Source organism: Lathamus discolor, chromosome 4 (genome assembly GCF_037157495.1).
Source record: "Lathamus discolor isolate bLatDis1 chromosome 4, bLatDis1.hap1, whole genome shotgun sequence".
Lineage (NCBI taxonomy): Eukaryota > Metazoa > Chordata > Aves > Psittaciformes > Psittacidae > Lathamus > Lathamus discolor.
The window spans coordinates 59,799,716-59,823,544 of record NC_088887.1 but is presented as its reverse complement, the minus strand read 5'-3'; the positions used below and the strand labels follow the sequence as shown (position 1 = coordinate 59,823,544).

Sequence of the window (23,829 nt, the reverse complement as noted above, 5' to 3'; positions counted from 1 at the left end):
CATTCTGATGAAATAGCGAACTTCTGTTGCATTTTCAAATGTTTGTTTTTAATGGCTATTATTAACACCTGTATTTGCAAGCATACTTTGCATCTTGAGCTTTGTAGACAGTACATGGAAATGAATAGTTTTGGCTAAAATAACTCCAAAGCAAAATAAAGAGAATAGGTTTTTTATTCTCCTCTTTTCTCAGTGGTTGAGGTAAGTCATTGCTTTCTGATGGGAAGCAGCAGACTGCACAAAGTGCTGCTGAAATGAGGGTCAGCACATGGACGCTTGGAGCTGTGCTAACAAGCTACCCTGGTATGTTTCCCATCCAATTTCTTTAGTTTCTTTAGTTCTCAGTTTACAACTTGGCACAGTGCTTATGGAAAGAGTAGCTAGAGAGTTACAGTAGGCAGTTAGAGACCTACCACTCATCACCTGTCTCATGTATCTCAGGACACAGCCCATCTTGGAGTTTGGGCAGACTGCTGCTAGATTATGACTTTATGAAAGAGACATCTTTAATCTGTGACTACTAACATTTGGCTGCAGACCATCAGCTGTTTCCTCAGACTCATTAGTGAGGCCCAGCAATGACAGCAACTGCCTTCATAGAGCACAATGAGAAAAGGTTTTAAGCCATACTTTAGAGTTCACGTAAGTGTCTCTCTTTCCTTGTCCTTGCTTCTAACGAACCACCATTATGTGACTGAAAATGCAATTTACTCTGTTTGGAAGAGTTGGGCTGTATCCCTATCAGATGTACCTCTATCAGGCCTGACTAACATTTTGCTGAAATTCCCCTGGAGACAGCAGGATAGTTTTATTTTCACTAAGAGGTAGGATTGTCCTGAGAAGCAACTTCAGAAGTAAGTATTCTTGTGTATACTTACTGTCCCTAGCTAGTCACCTGGGTGCATTAACAAGGCTGCATTTGCATTCACGTTTGTTTCAACACAGCAGCATGAAAAATCTCCTGAGCATCTGTAGTTCTCCTGCACAGCTCATCTCTCAGGCTGATCCCTGCTGATCAGTGACCATTTGCTCTCCATCCCTCCAAGCGCTCTTCTGACAGAGAACCGCCAGGCAGAGAGAGGCATGTACTTGCTTTTCTGTGAAATGCTCTGCAAACTGGCAGTGCTACATAAAGGATCCAGCTGAGTGCTTGCTTGGGCAATGGGCAGGAAGGTTCCTTATCTACCTGTGCCCTGGTCTGTTCTCATGCAAATGCCTCTATTTGCTGTGAAGGAACACCAAACAATATTAGAAGCTTACTTTCCTTCTTTGGGAATTTTAGCCTTTAATGTCTTGTGTTGTGATTTTGCTTGTAAAAACGACTGGATTTAAGTGGATGCTAAGGCTTTCATAGATATATAAAGGATCCAATCCTGTTACACCAAAATGTGTGGGATGTTTTCCATTTATTTCAATGGAACAAAGCAGCTGCTATGTAGTCAGCATTTGTTTTTATTCAAACCCAGAAAAAAATCGTTCATTTTGGTTAAAAAGATAATTGCACACAGTCACATACTTCCCCCTTACTGTACCTTCCCCCCCAGTGGTGAAGGTTACGGTAAAATAAATGGAGTTTATTCACCTATAATTAGGGTAAGATGGTGCTTACAGGGAGAACATTAAACAGGTATGTGTGCTTTTTTGCTTTTGTTTATCAGAAGATGTCTCTCTTTAGTGGGGCTAGTTTCTGAGCTTGACTCGGTCATGTTCAGTTCTCTGCAGTGGTCAGTTCCTCACAGAATTAGGCTGTTTCAGGACTTTGAAAATACCTGTGATGTGGATTTCACATTCCCTATTTGAATGATTCTATTCCTTATTCTTTTTTGTCTATATTTTGATTTTTTTTTTGTCTTGCGTTTGCACATATGCACTGCATGGGTTTGTTCAACTGAGCTCCCACTCTATAGATTGTCTCCTGATTTGGAGAAAACTCCGGGAACAAACTCGCCAACAGAGTTTCAAGCTGACAAGCAGGTATTCTTTATTGCGGCGCCGGGAGACACGGGGGATAGCTCCTCCTAACGTGTGTCCCCGTGTTGCTATACAGGCCATCCTTATATATGAGGCTACACATGAATTACATCATTTTCCAGAAAGTTTCCCACATGCATACAGAAATGTGATGGTGGTCTTCAGGGGTCGTTTACTTCTCCCAGCAATCTTCATAACTTCTGGCAGTCTTTGAAGCACCAGCTTCATTAACATTACAGACATAGCAGTCATCCTGTCCTTCTACTTATCAGTTAGTTCAACTGCTCCCATCCTGGACATCTGCTAGTCCCGGGATACTCCCCAGTAGATGTTTACACCAACTTAATGGGTTCATTAACACCACAAACATAACAATCATCCTGTCCTTCTACTTACCAGTTAAACTGTGCCCCTCCTGGACATCTGCTAGTCCCAGATACTCCCCATCCCCAGGTCCGGTTTTTCTATTCTGCTTTTCATACACTTTTTGTACTAAGGTCCTAATGACCTGAAACCATGTCAACTACCTTCAAGCACCGCAGTTATTTTCCATTACAAAGCCATCAAACTTAACTTTAATTAGAACTGACTACATTGTGTTTTGTGCCTTCTTGTCTCAAATCCCCCCTTTTCCTGTCCTTTTGCAAATTCTTTTGCAACATTTTATATACTGCCATTACCATCCAGAGTCTTTTTGAAATAATTTCCTGTTTCTACTTGATGCTTGAATTTCATTTCTTTTACAGTCTTCATAACTTATCATAGATCATTTCCAATTCCAGAAAGGAAATTTTGTTATACCACAAGTAATCAATATTAAAACAATTAATATTCCTGCAACCAGTTGCCTTAATCAGGAGAGATCAGGTAACCATGAAGTTAACTTTTTCCATATTTCTTCAAACCCCCAGGAGGTATCATCCTTGCCCATTTTATGAAATATTTTAGTTTGTTTCCAGATTTCCTCCAGATCTGTTTCAGGAACAGCAACTTTCATTGATTCTTGATCCGCTTGGATTGTATCAATGGTTTTACTTTCTATTTCCTCTATGGTTGCTGAGATATTTAGGATTGCCTTCTCTAATTTACTTACTCCCAAAGATGGAATTAGCCATCTCACAAAACTATGAAATTAACCAATACCATCCTTTCCCTTCAGTAAGGGGCCACCACTGAACCACACTATATTAATAGTGTGATTGCAATTTGAATAGTGACTTACACCTGTGGCATTTAAACAAACAATCTCATACTCTGGTTCCTGGTGTAATACATCTTCGTACACAGGTACAGTATTTTTTACTTGGATTAGGATTAACTATTCCAAATCTTATATTTGTCCATGAGATAGTGTTGGAAATTGGAATGCCAAGTAATGGAAGGCCCTGATCTTCCCCTGATTCAGACAACTGTGCACACACCCAACAGTCACTACAATTAACAACTTTAGTAACATTCTGCATTAATTTCAGGTATAAGTATTGGTCCTAAGATGGTATGCCAGTTATCACATAAATCCAAATTATGACTTATATAATTTGACATGTGAGCGTCCTGAAGGTTCAATCCGCCATGTCTTCTCTGGTTCTGGTGCTTTCTTTATTCTTGAACAATGTATCAAGCAGGTTGTTCCTTTATCTTCACTGCTGTAAAGGTGGTCAATTTTATCTGGTACGGTCCACTCCACTTCTCCTGTAGAGAATCTCCTGATAAATTCTTAACATAAACCCAGTCTCTGGATCTAAAAGGATGAGTTGGATAATCCATGCCTCTTGCTCTTGTCCCCAGTAATCTCTTATTTCTGTTTTCCCAGATTGACCAGAAACTCTCGGAGATAGCTTTCTCCCACTTCCAGAAGACTTTCTCCTTTAAACTGGGACTGATATGGTCTTCCAGATAAAATTTTACATGGCCTAGCCTCTTCTTTCGACCAAGGTTTAGTTAGAATTCTTAATAGAGCCAGTAGTAAGGCTTGGTACCAATATTAATTAATTTCCTGATTATTTATTTTACCAGTCTGTTTTTCGATCAGATGAACCATCTTTTCTACTTGCCCACTGGCCTGAGGCCTGTATGGAACATGGAGTTGCCAGTCAATTTCTGATTTTTTGCTAATTTCTTGTAACTATTTTGTGTTAAAGGGCGAGCCTTGGTCGGAAGAAATTGCCTCTGGTACTCCAAAACAAGGTATTATATTGTTTAACAATGTTCCAATGACTTGTCTTGCATTATTTATTATACAAGGGAATGCTTCTGGCCACCCTGAAAAAGTATTCGTTAACACCAACAAATATTGGTAACCTCCTGTTCTTGGTAATTCAGAAAAATTTATTTGCCAATGCTGTCCCGGATAACTTCCTCCCCAGTTGTACCGATTTGATTTCTATTTTCAGTTTTAGGATTATTCTTGAGACAGAGCTGACATTGTCACTATTGAACTATGGTATATAGGTCCCTTCCTACAATTTGTTCGTCTAAGTATTTATACAAAGAGTTACGACCCTAATGGGCGTTATTATGTTCCTCCTGAACTAGCTTCCAGAGTTGGTTATAGGGGATTACAATTCACCCATCAGGTATCTGAACCCAACCTTCTTTGTTTTCCTCTCCTTTGAGATCTCCAATCAATATTCTATCCACCCTCCTTTGAATACCTAGGTTTAGATTTCTCAATTGTTAGTTTGCCGTCAGGGAGTAAGGGAATGATTTTAGATTGTTCAGCTTCTTGTTTGGCTTTGAAATCGGCCAAATAATTTCCAATTTCCTGATCAGAGTCACCTTGTTGATGCACTAATAGCTACTTCCTCAGGTAGCTGAACAGCTTCCAGGAGTCGTAGAATTTCTGTAGCATGTTTAATCTGTTTCCCCTGTGTGTTCGAAAGTCCTCGTTCTTTCCAGATGGCACCATGTGCATGGACCACACCAAATGCGTATTTAGAATCAGTCCAAATATTTATCCTTTTGTCTTTAGCCAATTCCAGGGCTCTCGTTCAGCATGTTCCAGAGGTTTCTTTCAAACCTGGTAGGCTTGAATATACAGTTTCATATAGTGGCCAAGCAGTCGTGTGTTAATAGTTCTGTTGGTTGTTCCTGCAAAAGGATGCTGGATTGACAACATTAATGACCACAATTTCTATATCATCATGTTGCACAAGGATGGCCTGGTATTTAAAAAAAAAACATGAAGGAGATAACCAGTGGGTTCCTTTCTGGTCCAGGACTGCTGATACAACATGGAACACTAATACAGTAATCTTTTGTCCTAAGGTAAATTTGCGGGCCTCTTCAACACATATGACAACTGCTGCCACAGCCCTTAGGCATCCAGGCCATCCTTTGCTCTCTTCATTCAGCTGTTTTGAAAAATACACCACTGCCCTCTTATAGGGTCCTAGTTTCTGAGCAAGGATCACCAAAGCTATTCCCTGTTCTTCACAGGAATATAGCCTAAAGGATTTAGTCACATCCAGAAGTCACAGAGCTGCAGTTCTCATTAGTTCTGTCCCTTAAATTTCTAAAGCCCTCCTCTGCTGAATCAGTCCATTCCAAAGAGAGAGGGGTTTCTTTCAACAGTTCATATAGTGGTCTTACCAGAACACCATGATCATGCATCCAAAGTCTAGATAATGAATGACTAGATGATGAATGACTAGATGATGCGCATCTAGTCATTCCCAGGAACGTCCGGAGCTCCTTGATAGTCAACGGTCGTGGAGTTTGACAAATGGCTTCTTTTCTAGCAGTTCCAAGTTCTCTCTGTTCTCCTGTTATTTCATATCCTAGGTAGGAAACTTGGGTTTGGATTAATTGGGCCTTTTGTCTGGATACCCAATAACCATCCAGTCCCAGAAAATTCAATAATCCCACCATACACTGGACACATTCTTCCTTTGTTTCTGTGGCAATTAATAGGTTGTCCACATATTGTAACAGATTCCCTGTCTGAGTGAGAGGTTTCCACGATTCTAGTGCCAATGCTAACTGATTTTGAAAACTTGCTGGACTGTTTTTAAACCTTTGAGGTAATACTGTCCAAGTTAATTGGGTTTTCCTTACTGTGTCAGGATTTTCCCACTCAAAAACAAGTAAGTTCTGCTTTTCTTTGGCCAATGGTAAACAAAGAGTCCTTTAAATCCAAGACAGCAAACCATTTCTGATTATTATTCAATTTAGTCAATAAGGTATACGGATTAGCTATTACTGGATTAATAGCCTCTGCAAATTTGTTGATTGCTCTGAGATCTTGAACCAACCTGCAACTTCATCTCTTTACTGGCAAGATAGGAGTATTATATTCCAATTCATCAGGTTTGCAATTCAGTCCAATTATTGTACAGATCTTTCTTCATTTAATTCCTCTGAACTGGAACAATCACAAGGAATGGGTCAGAACTACAGTGCAAAACAGGAAATGATGATTTCTCAACCTGAAGAAAATGAGATTTTAAACCACAGTCATTCATTCATTCAGTCATTCAGTCAGTCATTTATTCATTCATTCATTTTTAAAGCCTTATTCTTCTGTAACGCATCCTGGTGGTACTTTACTGCAGAGCATAGTGGTCTTTGGAGAACTATTACAAGAATGTCAGTGCCTCTCACAACAGAACCACATAGCCAAAGCCTCAGATACTGTAAATCAGCTCAGCTCTGTTGGTTGCCCTGGACCACCACCAGTTTAGAGCAGCTGAGAACTTGAAGTTCACTGGAGTGAAAGGCTGAGGTATCACTTTTTGAATAAAGTCACACATACGCTATCATTAATCACCTAACGGATTCAGAAGGGGACTTCTAGCAGTGCCACTAAACACTTACTCCTTTTTGACAACAAAGAATGATTATATACCAGAATTCTGCTTTGGCTATTGACCATCTTCCCCATAGGGCCTGACTCTCAGTGTTTCAGTTATGCATTATAACAACACATGGTCTGTGAGCTGTACTGCCTCAGGTGACTGAACAACTGGGGTTTATGCTCAGATGGCTAATGCCAGGAATTGGCCTCAAGATGTTGAAGGATGGCTCTGATATAAAGTCTGCTTCCAGCTTGGTGCCTGATTCAACTCCGTGAAATCAGTGAAACTGAATGCTTGGAGCCCAAGGTGACAGACAGCACAGCAGATAGATATACAGAACTAAGGTCACAAGTCTCAGCTGTCTTAATCCTCTCCTCAGATCTACTCTGCCTCACAGATTAGACGTGCTTCAAAATGCTGTCTTGCTGCTGGATGAGGAGAGACACTGCAGTGTATCTTTCAGCAAGTGATGAGTTTCAAACGCATCCAGGCTGTCATGGGCTTAGGATTTAATTCTATGATAGACTAAGTCAAGGCTCCAAAAACTCCTGTTGCAATTAAGTCATTTTTTTTCTGGTGCATTTGGGAGATGTTACTGATGCATTATCTTGACTTTATTTTTTTCTTTTATTTCTCAGAGACTACTGATGATTAATCTGAAAGCTCACAAGAAAGCTGGTCATGCAGTTAAAGGGAGCTTCAACTTGACAGACTAACTCTGGAGAAATGGAAAGCAGCTGCAGAAAGAGAACTGTGTGAAAATATTTATGGACTCAATAATGGAGATTTTTTTCCCCAGTTTTGTTTCTTTTTTTTTTTTTTTTTGTTTGTTTTTTTAAGAAAATAGCTCAAAATTATGTATAATTTTATGGACATTTAGACAGTTATTGGCAGTATTTCTCTAACACTAATAACAAGACAGGCAAATAAGACAGGCAGTGTCACAAAACACAGAAAAAGGCTGTTTCCCCCTCTTCTACCCTGAAAACAGTCTAAGGCATGCACTACAACTAACTTACTGAAGACAAAGATCTCCTAAAAAGTGTTCTTTGAAAAAAAGGATTAACAGAAAATATTTTGAGATGTATCATCTCGCCTCACCAGCTATTTTCTAGCAGCTATGGGATTTTTAAAGCACAATTGTTCACTCTGAATTGGTGTTAGACACGTTGTACTTTTTATGTTATGCTCTGAAGGAAGAAAGGGATACTGCAAAACCAGAATGGGAGAGCTCTAAGAAGCAGAACTTTTCAGGGGAAGCCAAGGGAATGGGGACCCTTCATCAGATTCCTTGGCTTGGTGCAGAAAGTTCCTGCAGCGTCTGTTTTGCTGATTGATAAGAGGATAAAAATCTCAGCAAGGTCTTTTGACCAGAGGCTGTATGTTTGGTCTGGCTGAGATGGAGATAATTTTCATCATAGCAGCCCTCCTAGTGCTGTGTTTTTATACTGGTAGCTAAAAGGGTGTTTTGGCTTCTGCTGAGCAGTGCTCACATAGCATCAAGGCTGTCTCTACAACATTCCCTCTCACCAGCCAGGACAGCTGACCCAAACTGACCAAAGGAATATTTTGTACCGCATGAGGGCTGATCAGAAAGAAAAGCTAAGAGAATTTCGTATTAGGATGTCTGTCTTCCAGAGCAACCACTACCCATACTGAAGCCCAGCTTCCCAGGAAGTGGCTGTAGGTAGGCTGGAAAAAGAACAAAATGAGAAAGCAAGCTATGAGAGGGAAGACTGTGTTTGATAGCTAGGTAGCCGAGGACCTAGGTGTGAAAGACTCTAATGTAAGCGGTTGCTTTTTCTTTCTTTTTTCCCCTTCTTTTTTGTATTTTGAGGTGCTGGAACTCCATTTTTTTCCTTTGTTATTAATTATGATTTCCAGCTGCAAACTATCACTGATGCTTTGCTTAATTGCAGACAGAGTGGAACAAAATTGATGTTTAATTCGCATTCAAAACGACAAAATACTTTGTCAAAATTAGACATGTTAATTCATGGTTGTGTTTCAAGGGGTGTCTATCCGAGAACAGTAATTTGAGGTCACTGAGTTAAATCATCAGTAGTGCCTTGCTGAACGTAACTGTTTTGATGGATGATGTGTTGCAGCTGTCAGTGTGTTGAACTTCCTTGTTGATGGCTCTCAAAGGATTGGTTTAATGATTGTACAAATAAAGCAAGAGCTAAATGCAAATGTTGGAAAGAAGGAATATTTGTTCCCTGCATAAGCATGTTTTCAGTTATATCTAACAATTCAGAAAATGGAACAAGCAAAAAGGTATTTCTTTTTTTTTCTGTCATCTTCAATACCTAAGCGACTTGCCAAACCCTGCCACCAGCAGATTGAAACCTGAGAGCAAATAGGTTTGAATAAGAACATAATTAGCATACAGAAATAGATATGAGAACTGGAAAATATTGCCAAATTTAACTAGGACTTGGGATGGTCTTCTGCTTCTTGGTGCCTACTACTTTGACAGTGACTGATAACAATAAACAGCAATCAAACCTTTTTGTCAATTTGCTGTGAGTACTTCATGCTATTAGGCACGTATGTTCAGAGTGTTAGTGGTTCTGTATCAACAGCTCATTTCACTGGTGTAGCTCTACATTTTGAATGTATTTGTTCAGTCTCGTTGGGGGATTATTGAACAGAATTAAATCTGTGAGCTTTGCAACTAGTTACATTTCATTTTGGATATAATTTCAGTATAATTATTAGCCACATCACTAAAGCTGCCTTTGAAGTGTTATAGTCCTGATACCAATGTTTGGAACAGTTACCAATAGTTAGAAAAGGAGCATAGGTAGCAAATCAGACTTGGTTTTGACCCAACATCTTTAGTGAATAAGCTGAATGTTGTGGTGCTCAGGAGTTGTAGAAAGCCCCCAGCAGAAGAAAAAGATGCAAGAGGATCAGAAGGAGGGGCCATTGGTTCAGCAGGTCCCTGCTGCTCACTGGCTACACCATGCCAGAGCACAGAGAGCGCTGGAGTCAGTTTGGTCCACTTTCACCCTGTGTGTGTCTCCAGCACACGCTTAGTATGTATAGTGGATAAAAGCTCTTTTGATTGACTTCACATGTAATAGGCACATGTATAATAAGCCTTCTTAAAACTGCAGCAAGTTTAAACCTTCTGTGGCCCTTTTCAGGGGGTTTCAGTGCCTGAATGACGCTTTATAACAGTGTTTCCATTTCTTGCTGTAAGGAGCTTAACAGAGAATGATGACTCCGGGAAGCAGCCAAAGGAGAGGAAGGAAAAACAACCAGTGCACGCTATATAGTTATACACTGAGAAATCAACTACTTCTTCTAAAAATCATGCAATTCAGATTCATCTAAAATTTGAGAAATAATCCTATATTTTGTAAAAAGTTTTCATAATGACAAAGCGTTACTTCCTTGAATAGAAAATAGTCTTTTTAAACAAACATCATGTTATGATAAATGCTTAGATAAATTTATTTAACGTTGTTTTCCTTTATGAAACATCTTTTTTTTTTTTTCTCAGAGATTTACTTCTGTAATACAAAAGGTTTGAAGAGACTTGATCCTCTGATTAAGGGAGGTGAACTAAGGTACTGTGAAGACATATAGTAAATTTAACATAGTATTTTCTCTAAATTTTATATTTCTTTAAATTTTCTTGCACCAGTACCGCTGAACATTATGACAGACTTTGGAAAGTAATGCATTCTAGATGTGGACATTCATTGTTGCTGACCTTTGGAAATACCCACAGCTTTTTCCTGGATTCTCTTCCAAAGCTTCCTTCATATAGTAACCAGAACGTGGGTGCAAGGTGTAGAACTAGACCTTGTCATAGTAGGAGGTCCCCCGGGGATGCAATCCAGCAGGAAAGGAAGTAACAAAGCATGCTCTTCCAATGCTTTGTGCCTTCCCAAGCTTTTCGGTTCTGATTGCCCAAAACCCTGTTGCTCTGAAGACTGATGGGATAGCTGTGTGAGAAAGAGACCTCGAGTTTCTGATGGGGTTTTAAGTTTTAGAGGTGGCCTTTTCCTCTCAGTGCTTGTTGTGTGATGTGGTTCGCCTTTCTTACGTAAAGTAGTTCTTAGCAAGGGAAGAGAAGTAGCTCTGCCTCTCCATAGCCCCAAGCACTTGAATGCATTTCTACTACCACGTTGTGTTCAGTCTAGCTGAACTGATGTTGTACAGCAAAGCGCAGTGGCCTCTCAGTTAGGGGTGACATGCCTTTTACTCTTTTTCCAGCAGAAGAACCACTATGGCGCTTTCATACACTGTCCTTGTCCCCAGCTTTTCGGCACCCTTTGAACAGCAGACTCAGAATCGAGCAGGTGAAGTTCAGGGGAGAGTTAAAGCCTGCGGGGAGCTTCAGTGCATGCTGCCCGGCCCAGGCTGAGCGTCAGCATGGAGGTGAGCTCCCTCCAGCAGGTCAGCGAGAGAGGGACAGGGTACTGCAGAAGAACCCTGCTCAGCGGTTCACGGACGGGAAACGCCTCCTCGCCAAGGAGAGGCCGCCGGTCCCGGCAGTAGTGCGGTGACCGGCTGCGGGCTGGCTCCTCACCGTACTCCTCAAGCGAGGCAGGGCTCGCTCCCCGAGGGCTGCCGGAGGGGGCACGCTCCCAGCTGGCAGCGACAGCCTCCCCCGCCCGCCTTCCCCTCCCGACGGGGCCGCCCGCCCCAACCCGCTCCCTCAGCCCCCGCGGCCGTCCCCTCCACACCAAGGCGCAGGGGAAGGCGTGCGCGGGAGCGAGGCGGCCGCGGTGGGCTGCGGGGAGCCGGCTTTCTGTGGCGGCACGGAGCTCTACTCCCTCCTGCGGCCGGCCTCTCCCCCTGGCATGGACCGCGGCGCGCCGGCTAAGGCAGCCGCGCAGGCACCAGCGGGAGCGCTGAGTGCGGCCGGGAGCCGGATGTCCGCGGCTGCGGGACTTCGTCCGCACGAGAAGGACTGAGGCAGCGAGGAAGGAATGAGCGTCCGGGCGGGCGCAGCTCCGCCCCGCAGGTAGCCAGCGCCTCGGAGGCCCGGCCGTGTGCGGCAGACGGGGGTCACATCTCTTTTGGGGTCGCCGCCCGGGGCTGCGGGTCCCGGCTCCGGCAGCGGCCCCGGGCCGGCCCGGCCCTGCCCAACTTTCCTCGGCGTGGCAAGAAATGTGCCGGGGAGCCGCCGAGCTGCTTTGACGTCTTGATCCTCCCAGAGAACTTAACAGGATCTCAAAGCCCTCCGAGCTGCTTTCGCCGATGAGCCGGGCTTAGGGCGCGGGCCGCGGCCGGGATCCGCCCTGCGGAGGGGCGGCCCTGCGGGCCCTGCCCCGCCGACCACGCCGGGCCGGGGCACCACGCCGGTGAGGGCCGCTGCGGGCCGGAACAGCGTCAGGGAAAGGCAGAGCTGCCTCTTCATGGTGCTTGAGGATAAAGGCCCCGAAGCGCCAGACAGACAGGTGGTTTCTCAGTTGAGATACTGAGGAGGAAAGCGTGGTAAGGTGAGTCTGAAGGAGTAGGCAGTAAGCCGTTGTTTCTCTTATTCCCGTAAGAGTGGGATCATGTGCTGCATCCGACTTCGGTTCCTAACGCAGAAGATTGAAATGGGAACGTAACTTATGAGCTCTGGGTTTTGGGGTTTCGTTGTTTTTTTCGGTTTGTTTTTGGTTGCTTTTTTTTTTTCATTATTAGTGTTTTAAGAGTGTTAATTTGATTAATTGACACAAAGATCCGTGTATCCACAGTTAAGTTGGATCAGGACACAAATCTGTCCAGAAGCATGGCCTAGGGGAGTTCCCCCACTCCTGTTGACTGAGGCTTAGCTTTACCAGTTTGATCTGCCTGTCTCTAACTTCTCTGCTGGCCGGTGGTACAAACATCAGGTTGTCAAACCCTGCATAAAGAAAATGCTGGCAAATGGTACAAGCTCAGGGAAAGGAAATAATTTTCCTGGGACTCCTGGTGCTCCTGCTGAATTGACCTTGTTTTTAGCAATATGACATCTTTTGCCAAACTTGTGTAGTGTAAACCAGGCCATGGTGTGCCTAAGAATGTGCAAGATGCAATAATGATAATAATCAGTGTTTTTCTCTAATGCACCTTCCACTCACTTGCTAAGGCGAAGAGGCCGAAAGAAGACAAGGAAAATTGACATGAATGTTACTTTAAGTCTCTGGAGAAATGATGTTAAATGTAAATGCTGGTACCTATTAGTAGCGGACAACTTTTACTATATTTTGTTTCCCAGATTTAGAGTTGTTACATTCAAAGCAAGTAGTAAAGGGGCTATTATATTTAAAATCTGCAATTTTCATTGTTACAAGTGAGTAGATTGTGGTTTCAGATGTTGCAGGCTTTGAAATATCAGGACTTTGCCTTCACTCGACACATTTTTTTTTTTTTTTCTCTCTGATATTTTTATGTCGTTTTCTTTGAGTACGCATCCTGAAACCAGCTGGTTAGAAAGATACATGCTGCAAATGATAATGGGAGTGTCAGGATGTCTAATCAGCAAGGCTAATCACAGAAAACAAGCAGTGAGCAACTTGAGGGAAGAGCACATCAGCTTTAAAGAAACTGTACACCATCGTTCCATGTCAGCATCTCTCAGATTTGCCTTCAGTATCTCTGTGCATCCCAGCCTTTGTCATCCAGTTTGTGCCCAAGCTCTGTCATTTCAGTTCAGCACATTATCCTGCTGCTTCTCCAGTGTTGCTGTCTCTTTTCATTAGCATCTCTTAAATCCTCTTCTGTTGAATGCATGTGAAATGTGATATAAATTACTTCTCATGTGTTCCTTCCCTAGCCACGTGGGATAGCTGTAATAGTTATATTAAGTGGGTAGGGAGTGAATTTGAATGGGTAACATTCACATGTATGCACATGCACATATGTAAACGTATTAAATATTTTATAGATAGTCATTCAGAAATTTAAACCTTCTGTGTTTTAGCTGTATTCACGTCCTTGTTATGTTCACTTTTAAGAATTACCCTGGCGAATGAATGCACTGACAGAGATTATAAAATCATGGAATAGTTTGGGTTAGAAGGGATCTTCAGAGGTCATCTAGTCCAACCCCCATGCAATGAGTGGAGACATCTTCAACTAGATCAGGTTGCTCAGAACCACATCCAACGTGGCCTTGAATGTCTCCAGGGGTGGCACATCATTTTAGACAGTGGTGACAGAAGTCCTGCACAGAGTTTATTTGCTGTATAGAAACATGGATACCTGCATGATGTTAACCCCTACTAGCAACAGAAACAACATGATGTAGCTGGTTTGTCCACTCAACTGCAATTTGTAGTTTACTGTGTTTTAATTTACAGTGTTCAGTATACAAAGCTAGATTCTCCTGAACAGTTTCCAGTCTAAAAATGATACATTCATAGAAAATGGTCTGAAAAAAAAAAAATTAAATCTTAGATCCTTGAACTGTATTAGTAATAGTTCATAGATGCAGAAAGGAAACTCAGTACAAATAATTCAACTTGTTTAAAAGGTTCTTTTGCTGCTATAGGGTGCCAGGGACTCGACCATCAAATGGATGAAGGATAATCATACACATTTCATTATAAAACTATAAATGATACCCATATGAATATGCAGTAGTCATTAACACCAGCTGGCAACTTGCATATTTGTTTGACAGATCTTTAGTACTGTGTTTACTAAGCTATGCATATAAATTATGTGCATTTTCAGGAGATATCAGTGCCCACAGACTGTGGGGCAGAGATGTAGCAGTGAGTAAGGGAATTTGAAAAGTTACTTATAAAAGTGGTCGTAAGATGTAAGAGTTGTTGATTTAAACTATTAGGCATAATGATGCAGGAGGGTAAGGTGGTGCAGCCTGCTTATTATGTTTTCAACCCCTTTGGCTCAATCCATTAGCTTTTCTACAAAGCTGATTCCCATGAGAATGTGCTGGAGTTAAATCTGCAGGTTAGTTGACAAACCTCCAAATCATTCCAGAAAAAAAGTTGTACCTTATCTTCAAATCACATAGTTGCTTAAGGATTCAGTATCCCACCTTTGATGTATGTTTGTTGCCTGTACTGCTTGATACGTTGGAACTGTAGACTGTAACACATAATACACACAGTGGTGCATCTGAACCACAACTATTAAGAGGTGATGTAACAAGGATCATGTAGGTGGAGGTCAAATCCTAAAATAAATCCCAGAGACTTACCAGGGTTGAACCCGAGAGGCTCTGTGAGGATTTGGAATGTGTCTTAACTAAAATGATGTAAGTGATCCTATGCAGCTTATCACTGCTTCCAAAGCAAGTAGCAAGATGTTGTTGAAAGCCTCACGAGTAACAGTATATTACCCACAACACAAATACAGAAGATGCATTATGAAATCATATGTAAGGTCACCTTTTACTTTGTGACAGCGATACATATTTCACCTTGAAAAGCTGTTCTGTGAATTCTGTCACAGTTTCTGTCTGTAGTCCTTTTATTCTAAATAAGTAGGCTTTAAGACTGTTAAATGGTGGCATAAGGAGCTTCCTCTGCCATCATTACTTGACAACCATGTTTACTTCATATCAGAAATAGTAATATTTGTTTGGTTAGCAATTTTAAATTAAGTTAGTGTGAGTTAACACAATTTGCCCAGCATTGCTAGAGTAGCCCGAATGTGAACTCTCAATGCTCTTGAGAGGGAGACTATAGTTCTTTGCTACCAAGCACATGCCAGATTGTCTGAAAACCAGGCCAGGGAAGCTGCTCAGAGGCCCTGACTGCAGTGGGTGCTGAAAACAGTCATTCCTGCTGCTGAAGGTATATGTTCCCAGAACCCTGCAAACCCATGGGAAAGCAGGTCTGTTGGTAAGAGGTTCTGGAGAAAGGGGGAAAAACATTTTTAGCATGCTTAATTTGAAGCAGACTTGAAAAGTGTCTCATTTTTGAGGTGGAGCTCCAAAGCATAACACAGTTTGCTGCAAATGGGTAAATAGACTTGAGAAACCAAGCTAATGCCTGTGAACTGGGTGCTGCCTCCTTTTGACATGGAGTTAGATGCCGTGTTATTTTCAGTCTCTGGTTTTAGCTTCAGTCTTTTCATATTGGCTAGCGTATGTAGCTTCCTTCTCAGTGTCTTATTCCTGGATACCTGGTTTTCTGCCTGCCTTCTATAGGAAATCTGCTAGATGCTACAGCCTCCTAAAATTTAGACACTTAAGCCTTTGTAAGTCTGATTCTCAGTCTTTAACGTTACAGCTACAAAGAGATAAGTAGAACCTGATTTTCAAAACTGAGAAATGCTTACGTGAGACTGATGTTTTCGTATGTTACTTGAACTCTTATTGGTTGTCAAACAACTGGCTGTCTTGGTAGCACAGGTCTTTTATACGATAGAGTGCATATAAAATAACTTGACACAAAATGTCAGTTGCTACTGAATCCAAAAGGAATAAGATAAAAGAGGACAGAAACTATTTTAATTTGGAGTAGGGAGAGCTATCACTAGTGTATAATTTGTAATATTTTTAGTAGGATACTACATCTCTCATTTAGCTCTAGTTTCAGTCTCTGAAAGAATCGCTGAAAAGCAATTTTCTTGTGTGGAATTATTATTCATCTCTCACTGGTAGCCAGGAAATAAACAGTGAGAAAATATGTTAAAATTCTGCTTAAGTCATTGGTAAAGATGCCAGTCTTTCAAGAGTTAGGATTGTTTCAGATAAGTTCTCTTGCTGTCTGGCACTGGAAGGTTCTTCAGCCTGAGGCAGTTTTTGTTTTCCATAGTTGCAAGTTACCAAACTTGCTGTACGTAAAGATAAGTCACTTAGTTCTGGAAAATTAAAAATTATAAGGATACTTCAGTGATCCAGTTTGGTTGCCTAAAACTGGGTAACTGGATTCAGGCTCAGAGGACCATCTGCCAGAGCAGAGATTCACGGGCAACCCATGGGGAGGACCATGCTGGAGCAGATACCCAATGTGGAGGACCCCACAGTGCAGCAAGTAGCTATTTTCTGAAGGAAACTGCAAGACAGTGGAGAAGAGCCGTGCAAGAAAAGGTTTTCCTGACAGGAACTGTGGCCCATGGAGGACCCACGCTGGAGCAGGTTTATCCTGAAGGACTTCAGCCCATGGAGTGGACCTACTCTGAAGCAGTTTGTGACAGAATGCAGTCTGTGCAAAGGACCCACAGTGTAGCAGGGGAATGGTGTGGGGAGGAGGAAGCAGCAGAGAAGAAGCATTGTGGACTGACTGCAGCCCTCTCTACTGCTGGGTGGGGTGGGGGAGTTGGGAATGTAGGAGTGAAGTCTGATCCAGGGGAGAAAAGAGGGAGGGAGGTGTTTTGTCTTTGTTTCTCACCTTCCAACTCTATTTTAATTGGTGATAAATTAATTTTCCCCAGTTTGAGTCTGCTTTGCCTGTGTTGGTAGTTGGTAAGTGATCTTTCTGTCTTTATCTGACCCATGAGCTTTCTCGTCTTACTTTCTGTGCTGGACAGCTAAGGAGGGAGAGCGAGAGAGCAGCCAGGTGGGTTTCTAGCAGCCAACCAAGGCTAACCCACCACACTACTGTAAGAACTGTTTAAATACAAAGCTGAGCCTCTACCCAGTTCTTAAAACTGTTTTCTAAACATCAGCTCTCCATAGCAGTTTTAGAATTCTAGGTCCCAGCTAGTTGGAGCTGTTTCTTTGTGGCCCTGCAAAGACTTTTTGGGAGACCTATGCCACTGCAGCACTTTCCTGCTGGTTGACTCCTGATAACCAGCCCCATGCTCTTTTTAAGCTACTCCATAGTCAGTCACTTGCCAGATTTTGGATCTGGCTTTGAAATGCTGATCTCCTCACTAGATCAGTAAACACATTTATCATTAAGAATCTTGGAGGCTTAGGAGGAGCAAGTATTTCTTCTGTATCAGATAGCCAGTAATTTGTCAGAATTCTGTGTGCTTCATGCAGGGCCAAACCATGTTCAGAATGTTTCACCACCTTCACTGTACCCAAATTACCTCTTCATTTATTTCTACCAGTCCTGTGTTCTGTTTCTCTCTACCACAGGTGGGCATGCACAGCACAATTTAACAGTGAACCTTCATCCACTCTCCCTACCTCTTTCCAAAAATACGTATTTTATTGCTAATAGTAGACTTGCATTTCTGTGAGTTTTTTACATTCTCCTTTCCTCCATTCTTCTGCAGAGCAAGAGTTCAGACCGCACTGTGTATTGAATTTGGATTTTGAGCTGAAATAATTGCAAGGGCTCTGAAATGAACACAAATTTTGCTTCCATATTCTTATTGTAGCTTCATATTCTTTGCCTTACTAGGGTGGGCAAGCCCCATTTTCTATGTCCTTAATCATTCTTTTTATGCTTTTATTTTGCAGTATCTTTCTGTTCAAGAGAAAGACTAACAGAGCTCGAGATAATTTTCACTGTTGTTTCATGGAGTAGTTTTAGAATTTTCTGTGTCATTACCACTTTCCTTGTATACGTTGTTAGCTATTATGTCAGCAAGTCTGCCCTGCACTGGGCAGGGCATTTCACTTAGCTGTACTTACGTAGTGTTCAGCTTCCCTTTCTGAGAGCTTCAGATGGTTAATTTGGAAGTGTGTAAGGCAGTAGGTTACATATTTTTCACCTGTATTCACTGATTTCCATTAGCTTACATTGCATATTGCCATCAAACTGAGAGATTGATCTGGCTGATGTGGGTCACCCTGAAGTTACTTGCACTCCTTTTATTTCTCCTGCCCATAGTACTTTTGCCATCCTGAGATCTTGTTTCACTGCTCTTTCTTTTTGTCATCATCATTAATGAGAAGTTTTTCTATGGAACCCTGAGGAATACTGTTCTTAAACTTCTGTAGTCGTAAAGGTTTAATCCCATTCTTGCTTTCTGCCTTCTAAGAAGCTGATTTTTTTGTCCAAACTAGTGTTTGGTTTTATATATCATATCCCATGACTTGTTTTGTTTCTTTAGTGGCATAGCTTTTGGAAGTTTACTTAAGTTATACAAGTGTTTCCTGTATTCAATGCTCCAGTGGCATACTTGAACCATTCCAGAAGATTTGGAATATCTAATTCTAGTATCTATTAGTAGTGTCTAATTCCAAACTAGTAATATCTAATTTCAGGAAGTCAGTAACATCAGAAGAAACTATTTCAGTTTGAAGTTTAAAGAAATAACTGTACTTCATGTTTTTTAACCAGACTTTCAGAAGTTGATGGAGAACTGTCAGGCCTGGAAATTCATATGTCACACTTACAGCGTTTGAAATATAGAAAGGGATCGTTCATTACTCTCCATGTTCAGAAGCAATGTGTCTTTTCAGTGAGATAATACATGTTAGTAGCTAGTTGTCTACATCATCCCTAGATTTCAGAAGGTTTTTATTATCTCAAACTTTTATTGTTGAAACAGTGATTGATTTTCTTGGAGGTTATAAACCAGGTGACCCTTGTCTAAGAACTGTAGTAGACGGACATGAACCTGATTATGGATCACCAGAACTAATGACAGGGTTATCGTTGTGTTAGATGGCAGAACTACTCAAGATCTTAACTCAGTACTAACTCTGGCTGGAAATACATACTTAGGAAAAAGTTAATGCTTTGTTACTTATCTTATGAATCATTCTTCTTTGTTCACCATCAAGCTTTTGAAACCTTGAACTAGAATAAAGTGGAAGTTTAATGGGGATACATGGGGAATACATGACACTGTTTAGTGGAAGAGTGACAGCTCCTCTCTCCCTCCTGCAGTGTGGTAGAGAATTGTATTATGATTATGAAAAACCCAATGAAATTATTTTGTTGAGCTTTAAAGGAGAGCAGGTTCTATACAGAGCAGTAAAATCCTAGCAGCTTACGCCGTTGTACTCTTAAAAGTTATCTTTTGTGATACTTGATATAGCTCAAAGCAGTGGAAATGAAATAGGCAGCAAGAGCAACGATCAGTAGGAAGGAGCAATTTGCTGCTGTGCCTTTTTGTATATGCATAGCGGTTTGTCAGCAAGAAGCATGCTGCACTGTTTTTAAATCAAGTGTCTATGACAGCATGGCTACTTGTAGTTCTGTTGTCAGTTCAAGTCTTGGAACCTGGGCAGAGAGACAGAATGTAAACTGTAGGCTACTTTTGCAGACTTTGGTAAGCTGAACTTTGAAGAAATCAGTAACAACAGAAGGAAAACCATTTTATTTGTACCTTGAATTATACTCAAATTAATATATGAGAAACAGGAGTTACCTTAATACTGTCTGTTACGACAAAATAAATGTCCTAATCACCAAAGCACTGTTGCATGTCATCTACCTAATTCTGTGTTATAGTATGTGTAGAAGCACAACTCCCTATGTAGCAGAAGCAGTAATAAAAACTAGTATTACTAAATATAGCCCCCCCCCCAAAAGATGACTATTTTTCCTAGAGATGAGATACCTTTGGCACATACCTGTTTTGAAACCTATTCATTTGACTGGTTTATTTATTAGTAGCAACATTTGTCTCTTAAAGGCTGAATAATTTTAAAAGTAATGTTCATTGATTTATAATGGATATACATTAACATGCATATAAATAATTTGGCAGATGTTTTTTGAACAAACTTCTCCAGTTAACATTTTGATGCATAGTTATGTTTTTAGTTATGTTTTTAGCATGTCATCTGCGCTTTAAGAATTAATTGCTCTGAGTAAGCACTCAAATCTGGGAGCTATTTGAAAGATCTCTCTTTGGTGTTTTATGTCAATGTGTAATAGAAATGCCCACTTTTTCCCCAGTAATACATAAGTTAACCAGTATTTGCAGGGCTCAGTTTAAGGTGAGACATAATTCTACACCAGTTGACCTACACTAAGGCAAAATGCGAAATACGAATGGGAAATACTAATCAGATACTCAGGTGTTAAATGCTTAAGGGCTATTTCTACACTAATTTCATTTGTTCAGGATAAGAAAAAATGAGTTAATGTATTTTCTATTTTGATATATGTTAAATTATTTTAGAAGTTGTGTATGATTCCCTTTAGTTCTCTGGGAAATGCATGAAGGGTCAGTCAGGTATGTGTTTTTTAAGAAACTGGATGCATAACGTAATCATGGATTATGAACTTTGCTTCAGAAGTAATTCAGAGCAGAATGTTAACTTCTGTGAGGTCTGCATTTCATTTGCAGCTAATGGAGGAGTATTTTATGGTCAGTGAGACAGAGGATTACAGGTGAAAACAGGACAGCGGATGGTCTGAGGTCACTGAGTGATCCAAGAGAATTTCATTCTAGTCATATCTCAGACAAAAATGATTCCTGAATGGAGTTTCAAAACCTAAAAACATTTTTCAAAATTCAGAGCTTTCACTGAGTCTTTCAATCTTTCATTTTTAAGACGCTTGTCTTGAGTCTTAGAACCTGTTTTGCAGATGATAGGTGTGAAATGAATTTGGTAAGGCACTGAAGACCAAATCTGGAAAGGAATTTAGGTCAATTTCCTAAATCTTGTAGGAGATGGGCTACTAAATATCTTAACAGAGCTTGTCTTTAAGCAGCATAATAAAAATGACATATGGAAATAAATGGGAAAAAAACCCTAGTATATGTTTTGTGCAGAGTTTAGATAATAAAGAATTAATCAGTGGCATATATTAAGCTTAGGGATACATTTCATTAATTATCTGCTTAGTTAATATGTACTTTTTGAATGTAAAAAAAATCATAAAATAGGTAAAATTAGCACAAAGGGATCAACTTCAAGTGGACTTGGTTGTTCTAGCACATGTATTACCTAACTTTTTTTGGTTGGCTTTCTAATGGAAACCTTTTAATGAGATTTTAAATGCGTTTGCACTGTGGATAATAGGTATGATAGTGTAGGTATTCAGAAGCTGAGAAACTAAAAATAATACATTGTGTCATGCAAAATAATACAGTGTCATGCAAACCTTTTCTTTGTTCATGATGAATTTTGTTATGCTTTTACTAGCACTTTTTTCTTACTAGTGCAAATAAATCAAGGAACAAGTATCATACTGTGTGCGTAAATATCACTGTCTAGTCTTCAAATGCTTGAAATGCTGTCCACTGTTTCAATAAATCACCCTTTCAAAGTATTGAGCGCATCTCTTTTGCAGACTTCACAAAATGTTTTTTTCTTCCCTGTTGCAGCCGTCATTTGGATGTTGATATGTAAAGCAAAATGGCAAAAATCAACACCCAGCACTCCTACCCTGGTATGCACAGGCTGTCTGTCAGAACTACTGATGACGATGTTGCCAGGATTGAAAATGGCTGCATCAGGTAATATATTCCTCTCATCAAAGTCAAGAGGACAGATTGCTGCATAGTTTGTTGTGTTTGCACTAGCTCTGCGTTGTGGGAGGGTTACATCATGGTATTGTTGACCCAGTGCGCTTAACTGACTTACCAGTGTATATCCAAAGTAGAGAAGGTACAGCAATGGGAAGGTTGGCATGACTTCCAGTTTTGGAATCTGTATTACCTCAGGAATAAAGCCCATTTTTACAGGACTGGAAATTACACCAGCTCATTAAAGAGAAAACTCTTTCTCAAGTCACCATGACGATAGCAGGGTCTGTGCTTCCCCACAGAGACTCTGTGGGATTTGCAGAAAAAAGGATCCTCCGAGTGCCATGCCATGAGAAGCCTTGTTTTTTTTAAAGGCAGCCTCTACAATTTGCCTAATTCCTCTGATAGGGAACATCTGTGGTGTATAAAGAATAACAACATTTTCTTACTGGATTTTCAGAGTCTCTCTGTATGGTGGAACTGTAACAGTTCTTTTACATTCATCTTTCTTTATTTTGATAGTTTTAACATGGCTTTTTAAAGTGTGCTGCTGAGCTTGCACTTAGATTTTACATAGTACCAGTCATTTGTCTAGTCTAAGGAAACGTTGTTCAGCCTGCAGAAAAGTGTACAGCCCCTGTACAGACTGGAAAAAGTGTTCTGCTTCTGGCTTGTTGCAGTCAACCACCTCTGCTATGTGGACCTTGTCAGACTCTCTTGCTGTTCAAATGTATACCCAGATTAGAGCACTCAGAATCCCACTGGACTCATAGGACTGCCTGGGTTCCTGTGTTATAATTTTGGATTGCATGCCCTAGCTTATAATAGAGGTGGGATCCTTGTCCTGTTTGGACGTAGAATGGTAGAATAGTTAGGGTTGGAAAGCACCTTAAGATCACCTAGTTCCAACCCCCTGCCATGAGCAGGGACATCTCACACTAGATCATGTCGCCCAAGTCTCTGTCCAACCTGGCCTTGAACACTCCCAGGAATGGAGCATTTACTAGTTTTTTTGGGCAACCTGTTCCAGTGCCTCACCATCCTCACAGGGAAGAACTTCTTCCTTATATCTAACCTCAAATTGCCCTGTGTAAGTTCAAAGGTCCTTGTTTAAGGTCCTTTTTTTCCTTTCTGCTTTGCTTGCATGATAGCTTCTGTCATGTAGGTGTACCTACACTAGTGAAAATGCTTTTATCTTGCACAGTATGGCTTGCTTGAATTAGTTATACCACGCCATGGTCTCCTTATGGAGATTTGTAAGAGCTGTGTTCCTTTGTGTCCCTTTGTGTCCCTTTGTCTCTATTTACATTCATATCTCAGGAACAGGGAAAAGCAGATCAAAATGTTAATACAGCCTCTTTGTATCCTTTTTTAAATGTCTTTTTTTGTAGAGGATATAAGTGATTGGCAGTTCACAGAATGGCATTACTGTCAGGGATTTGAGAGTGTGGTAATAAAGGTTTAAATGTAGAATTAAATCACTGCAGTCATCTGCAGTTTCAGAGGCAATGATCTGCTTATGACAGAGAGGGGGACTGAAATATGAATCACACTTTATCATGATGATGATGGTCTTGAATAGTCATTTATTTAAAAGAAAGTTTGCTGTTAGTATTAATTACAGTTCATAGACTAGTAAAAAGCTACAATCTTACTCTGCAAGAGATATATTTAAGGTTTTTGTATTGCTGAAGTGGCTTCTAGTAGGTGTATACAATACCTTTTTAATACCACTCAAAGAATTTTGATACACATCTTTTTTGATTCAGATTTGTTTTAGAACATGTCTGTATCGAAAGACAGATCAAAGCCAGAATTTTAGCTGCTT

At 40.8% G+C, this 23,829-nt stretch overlaps 1 protein-coding gene across 3 annotated transcripts in view; it reads left to right on the top strand.

Moving 5' to 3' along the window:
• The first annotated feature begins 11,702 nt into the window (after positions 1-11,702).
• Positions 11,703-23,829, top strand: part of CNGA3 (cyclic nucleotide gated channel subunit alpha 3) — a 32,540-nt gene continuing 20,413 nt past the window's right edge. For all 3 annotated transcript variants that reach the window (XM_065677641.1, XM_065677640.1, XM_065677639.1), the window contains exons 1-2: positions 11,703-12,229; positions 21,861-21,992. In XM_065677641.1, the coding sequence (XP_065533713.1) occupies positions 21,892-21,992 (101 nt within the window). In that variant the 5' untranslated portion in view covers positions 11,703-12,229; positions 21,861-21,891. The remainder of the gene's footprint in view (positions 12,230-21,860; positions 21,993-23,829) is intronic.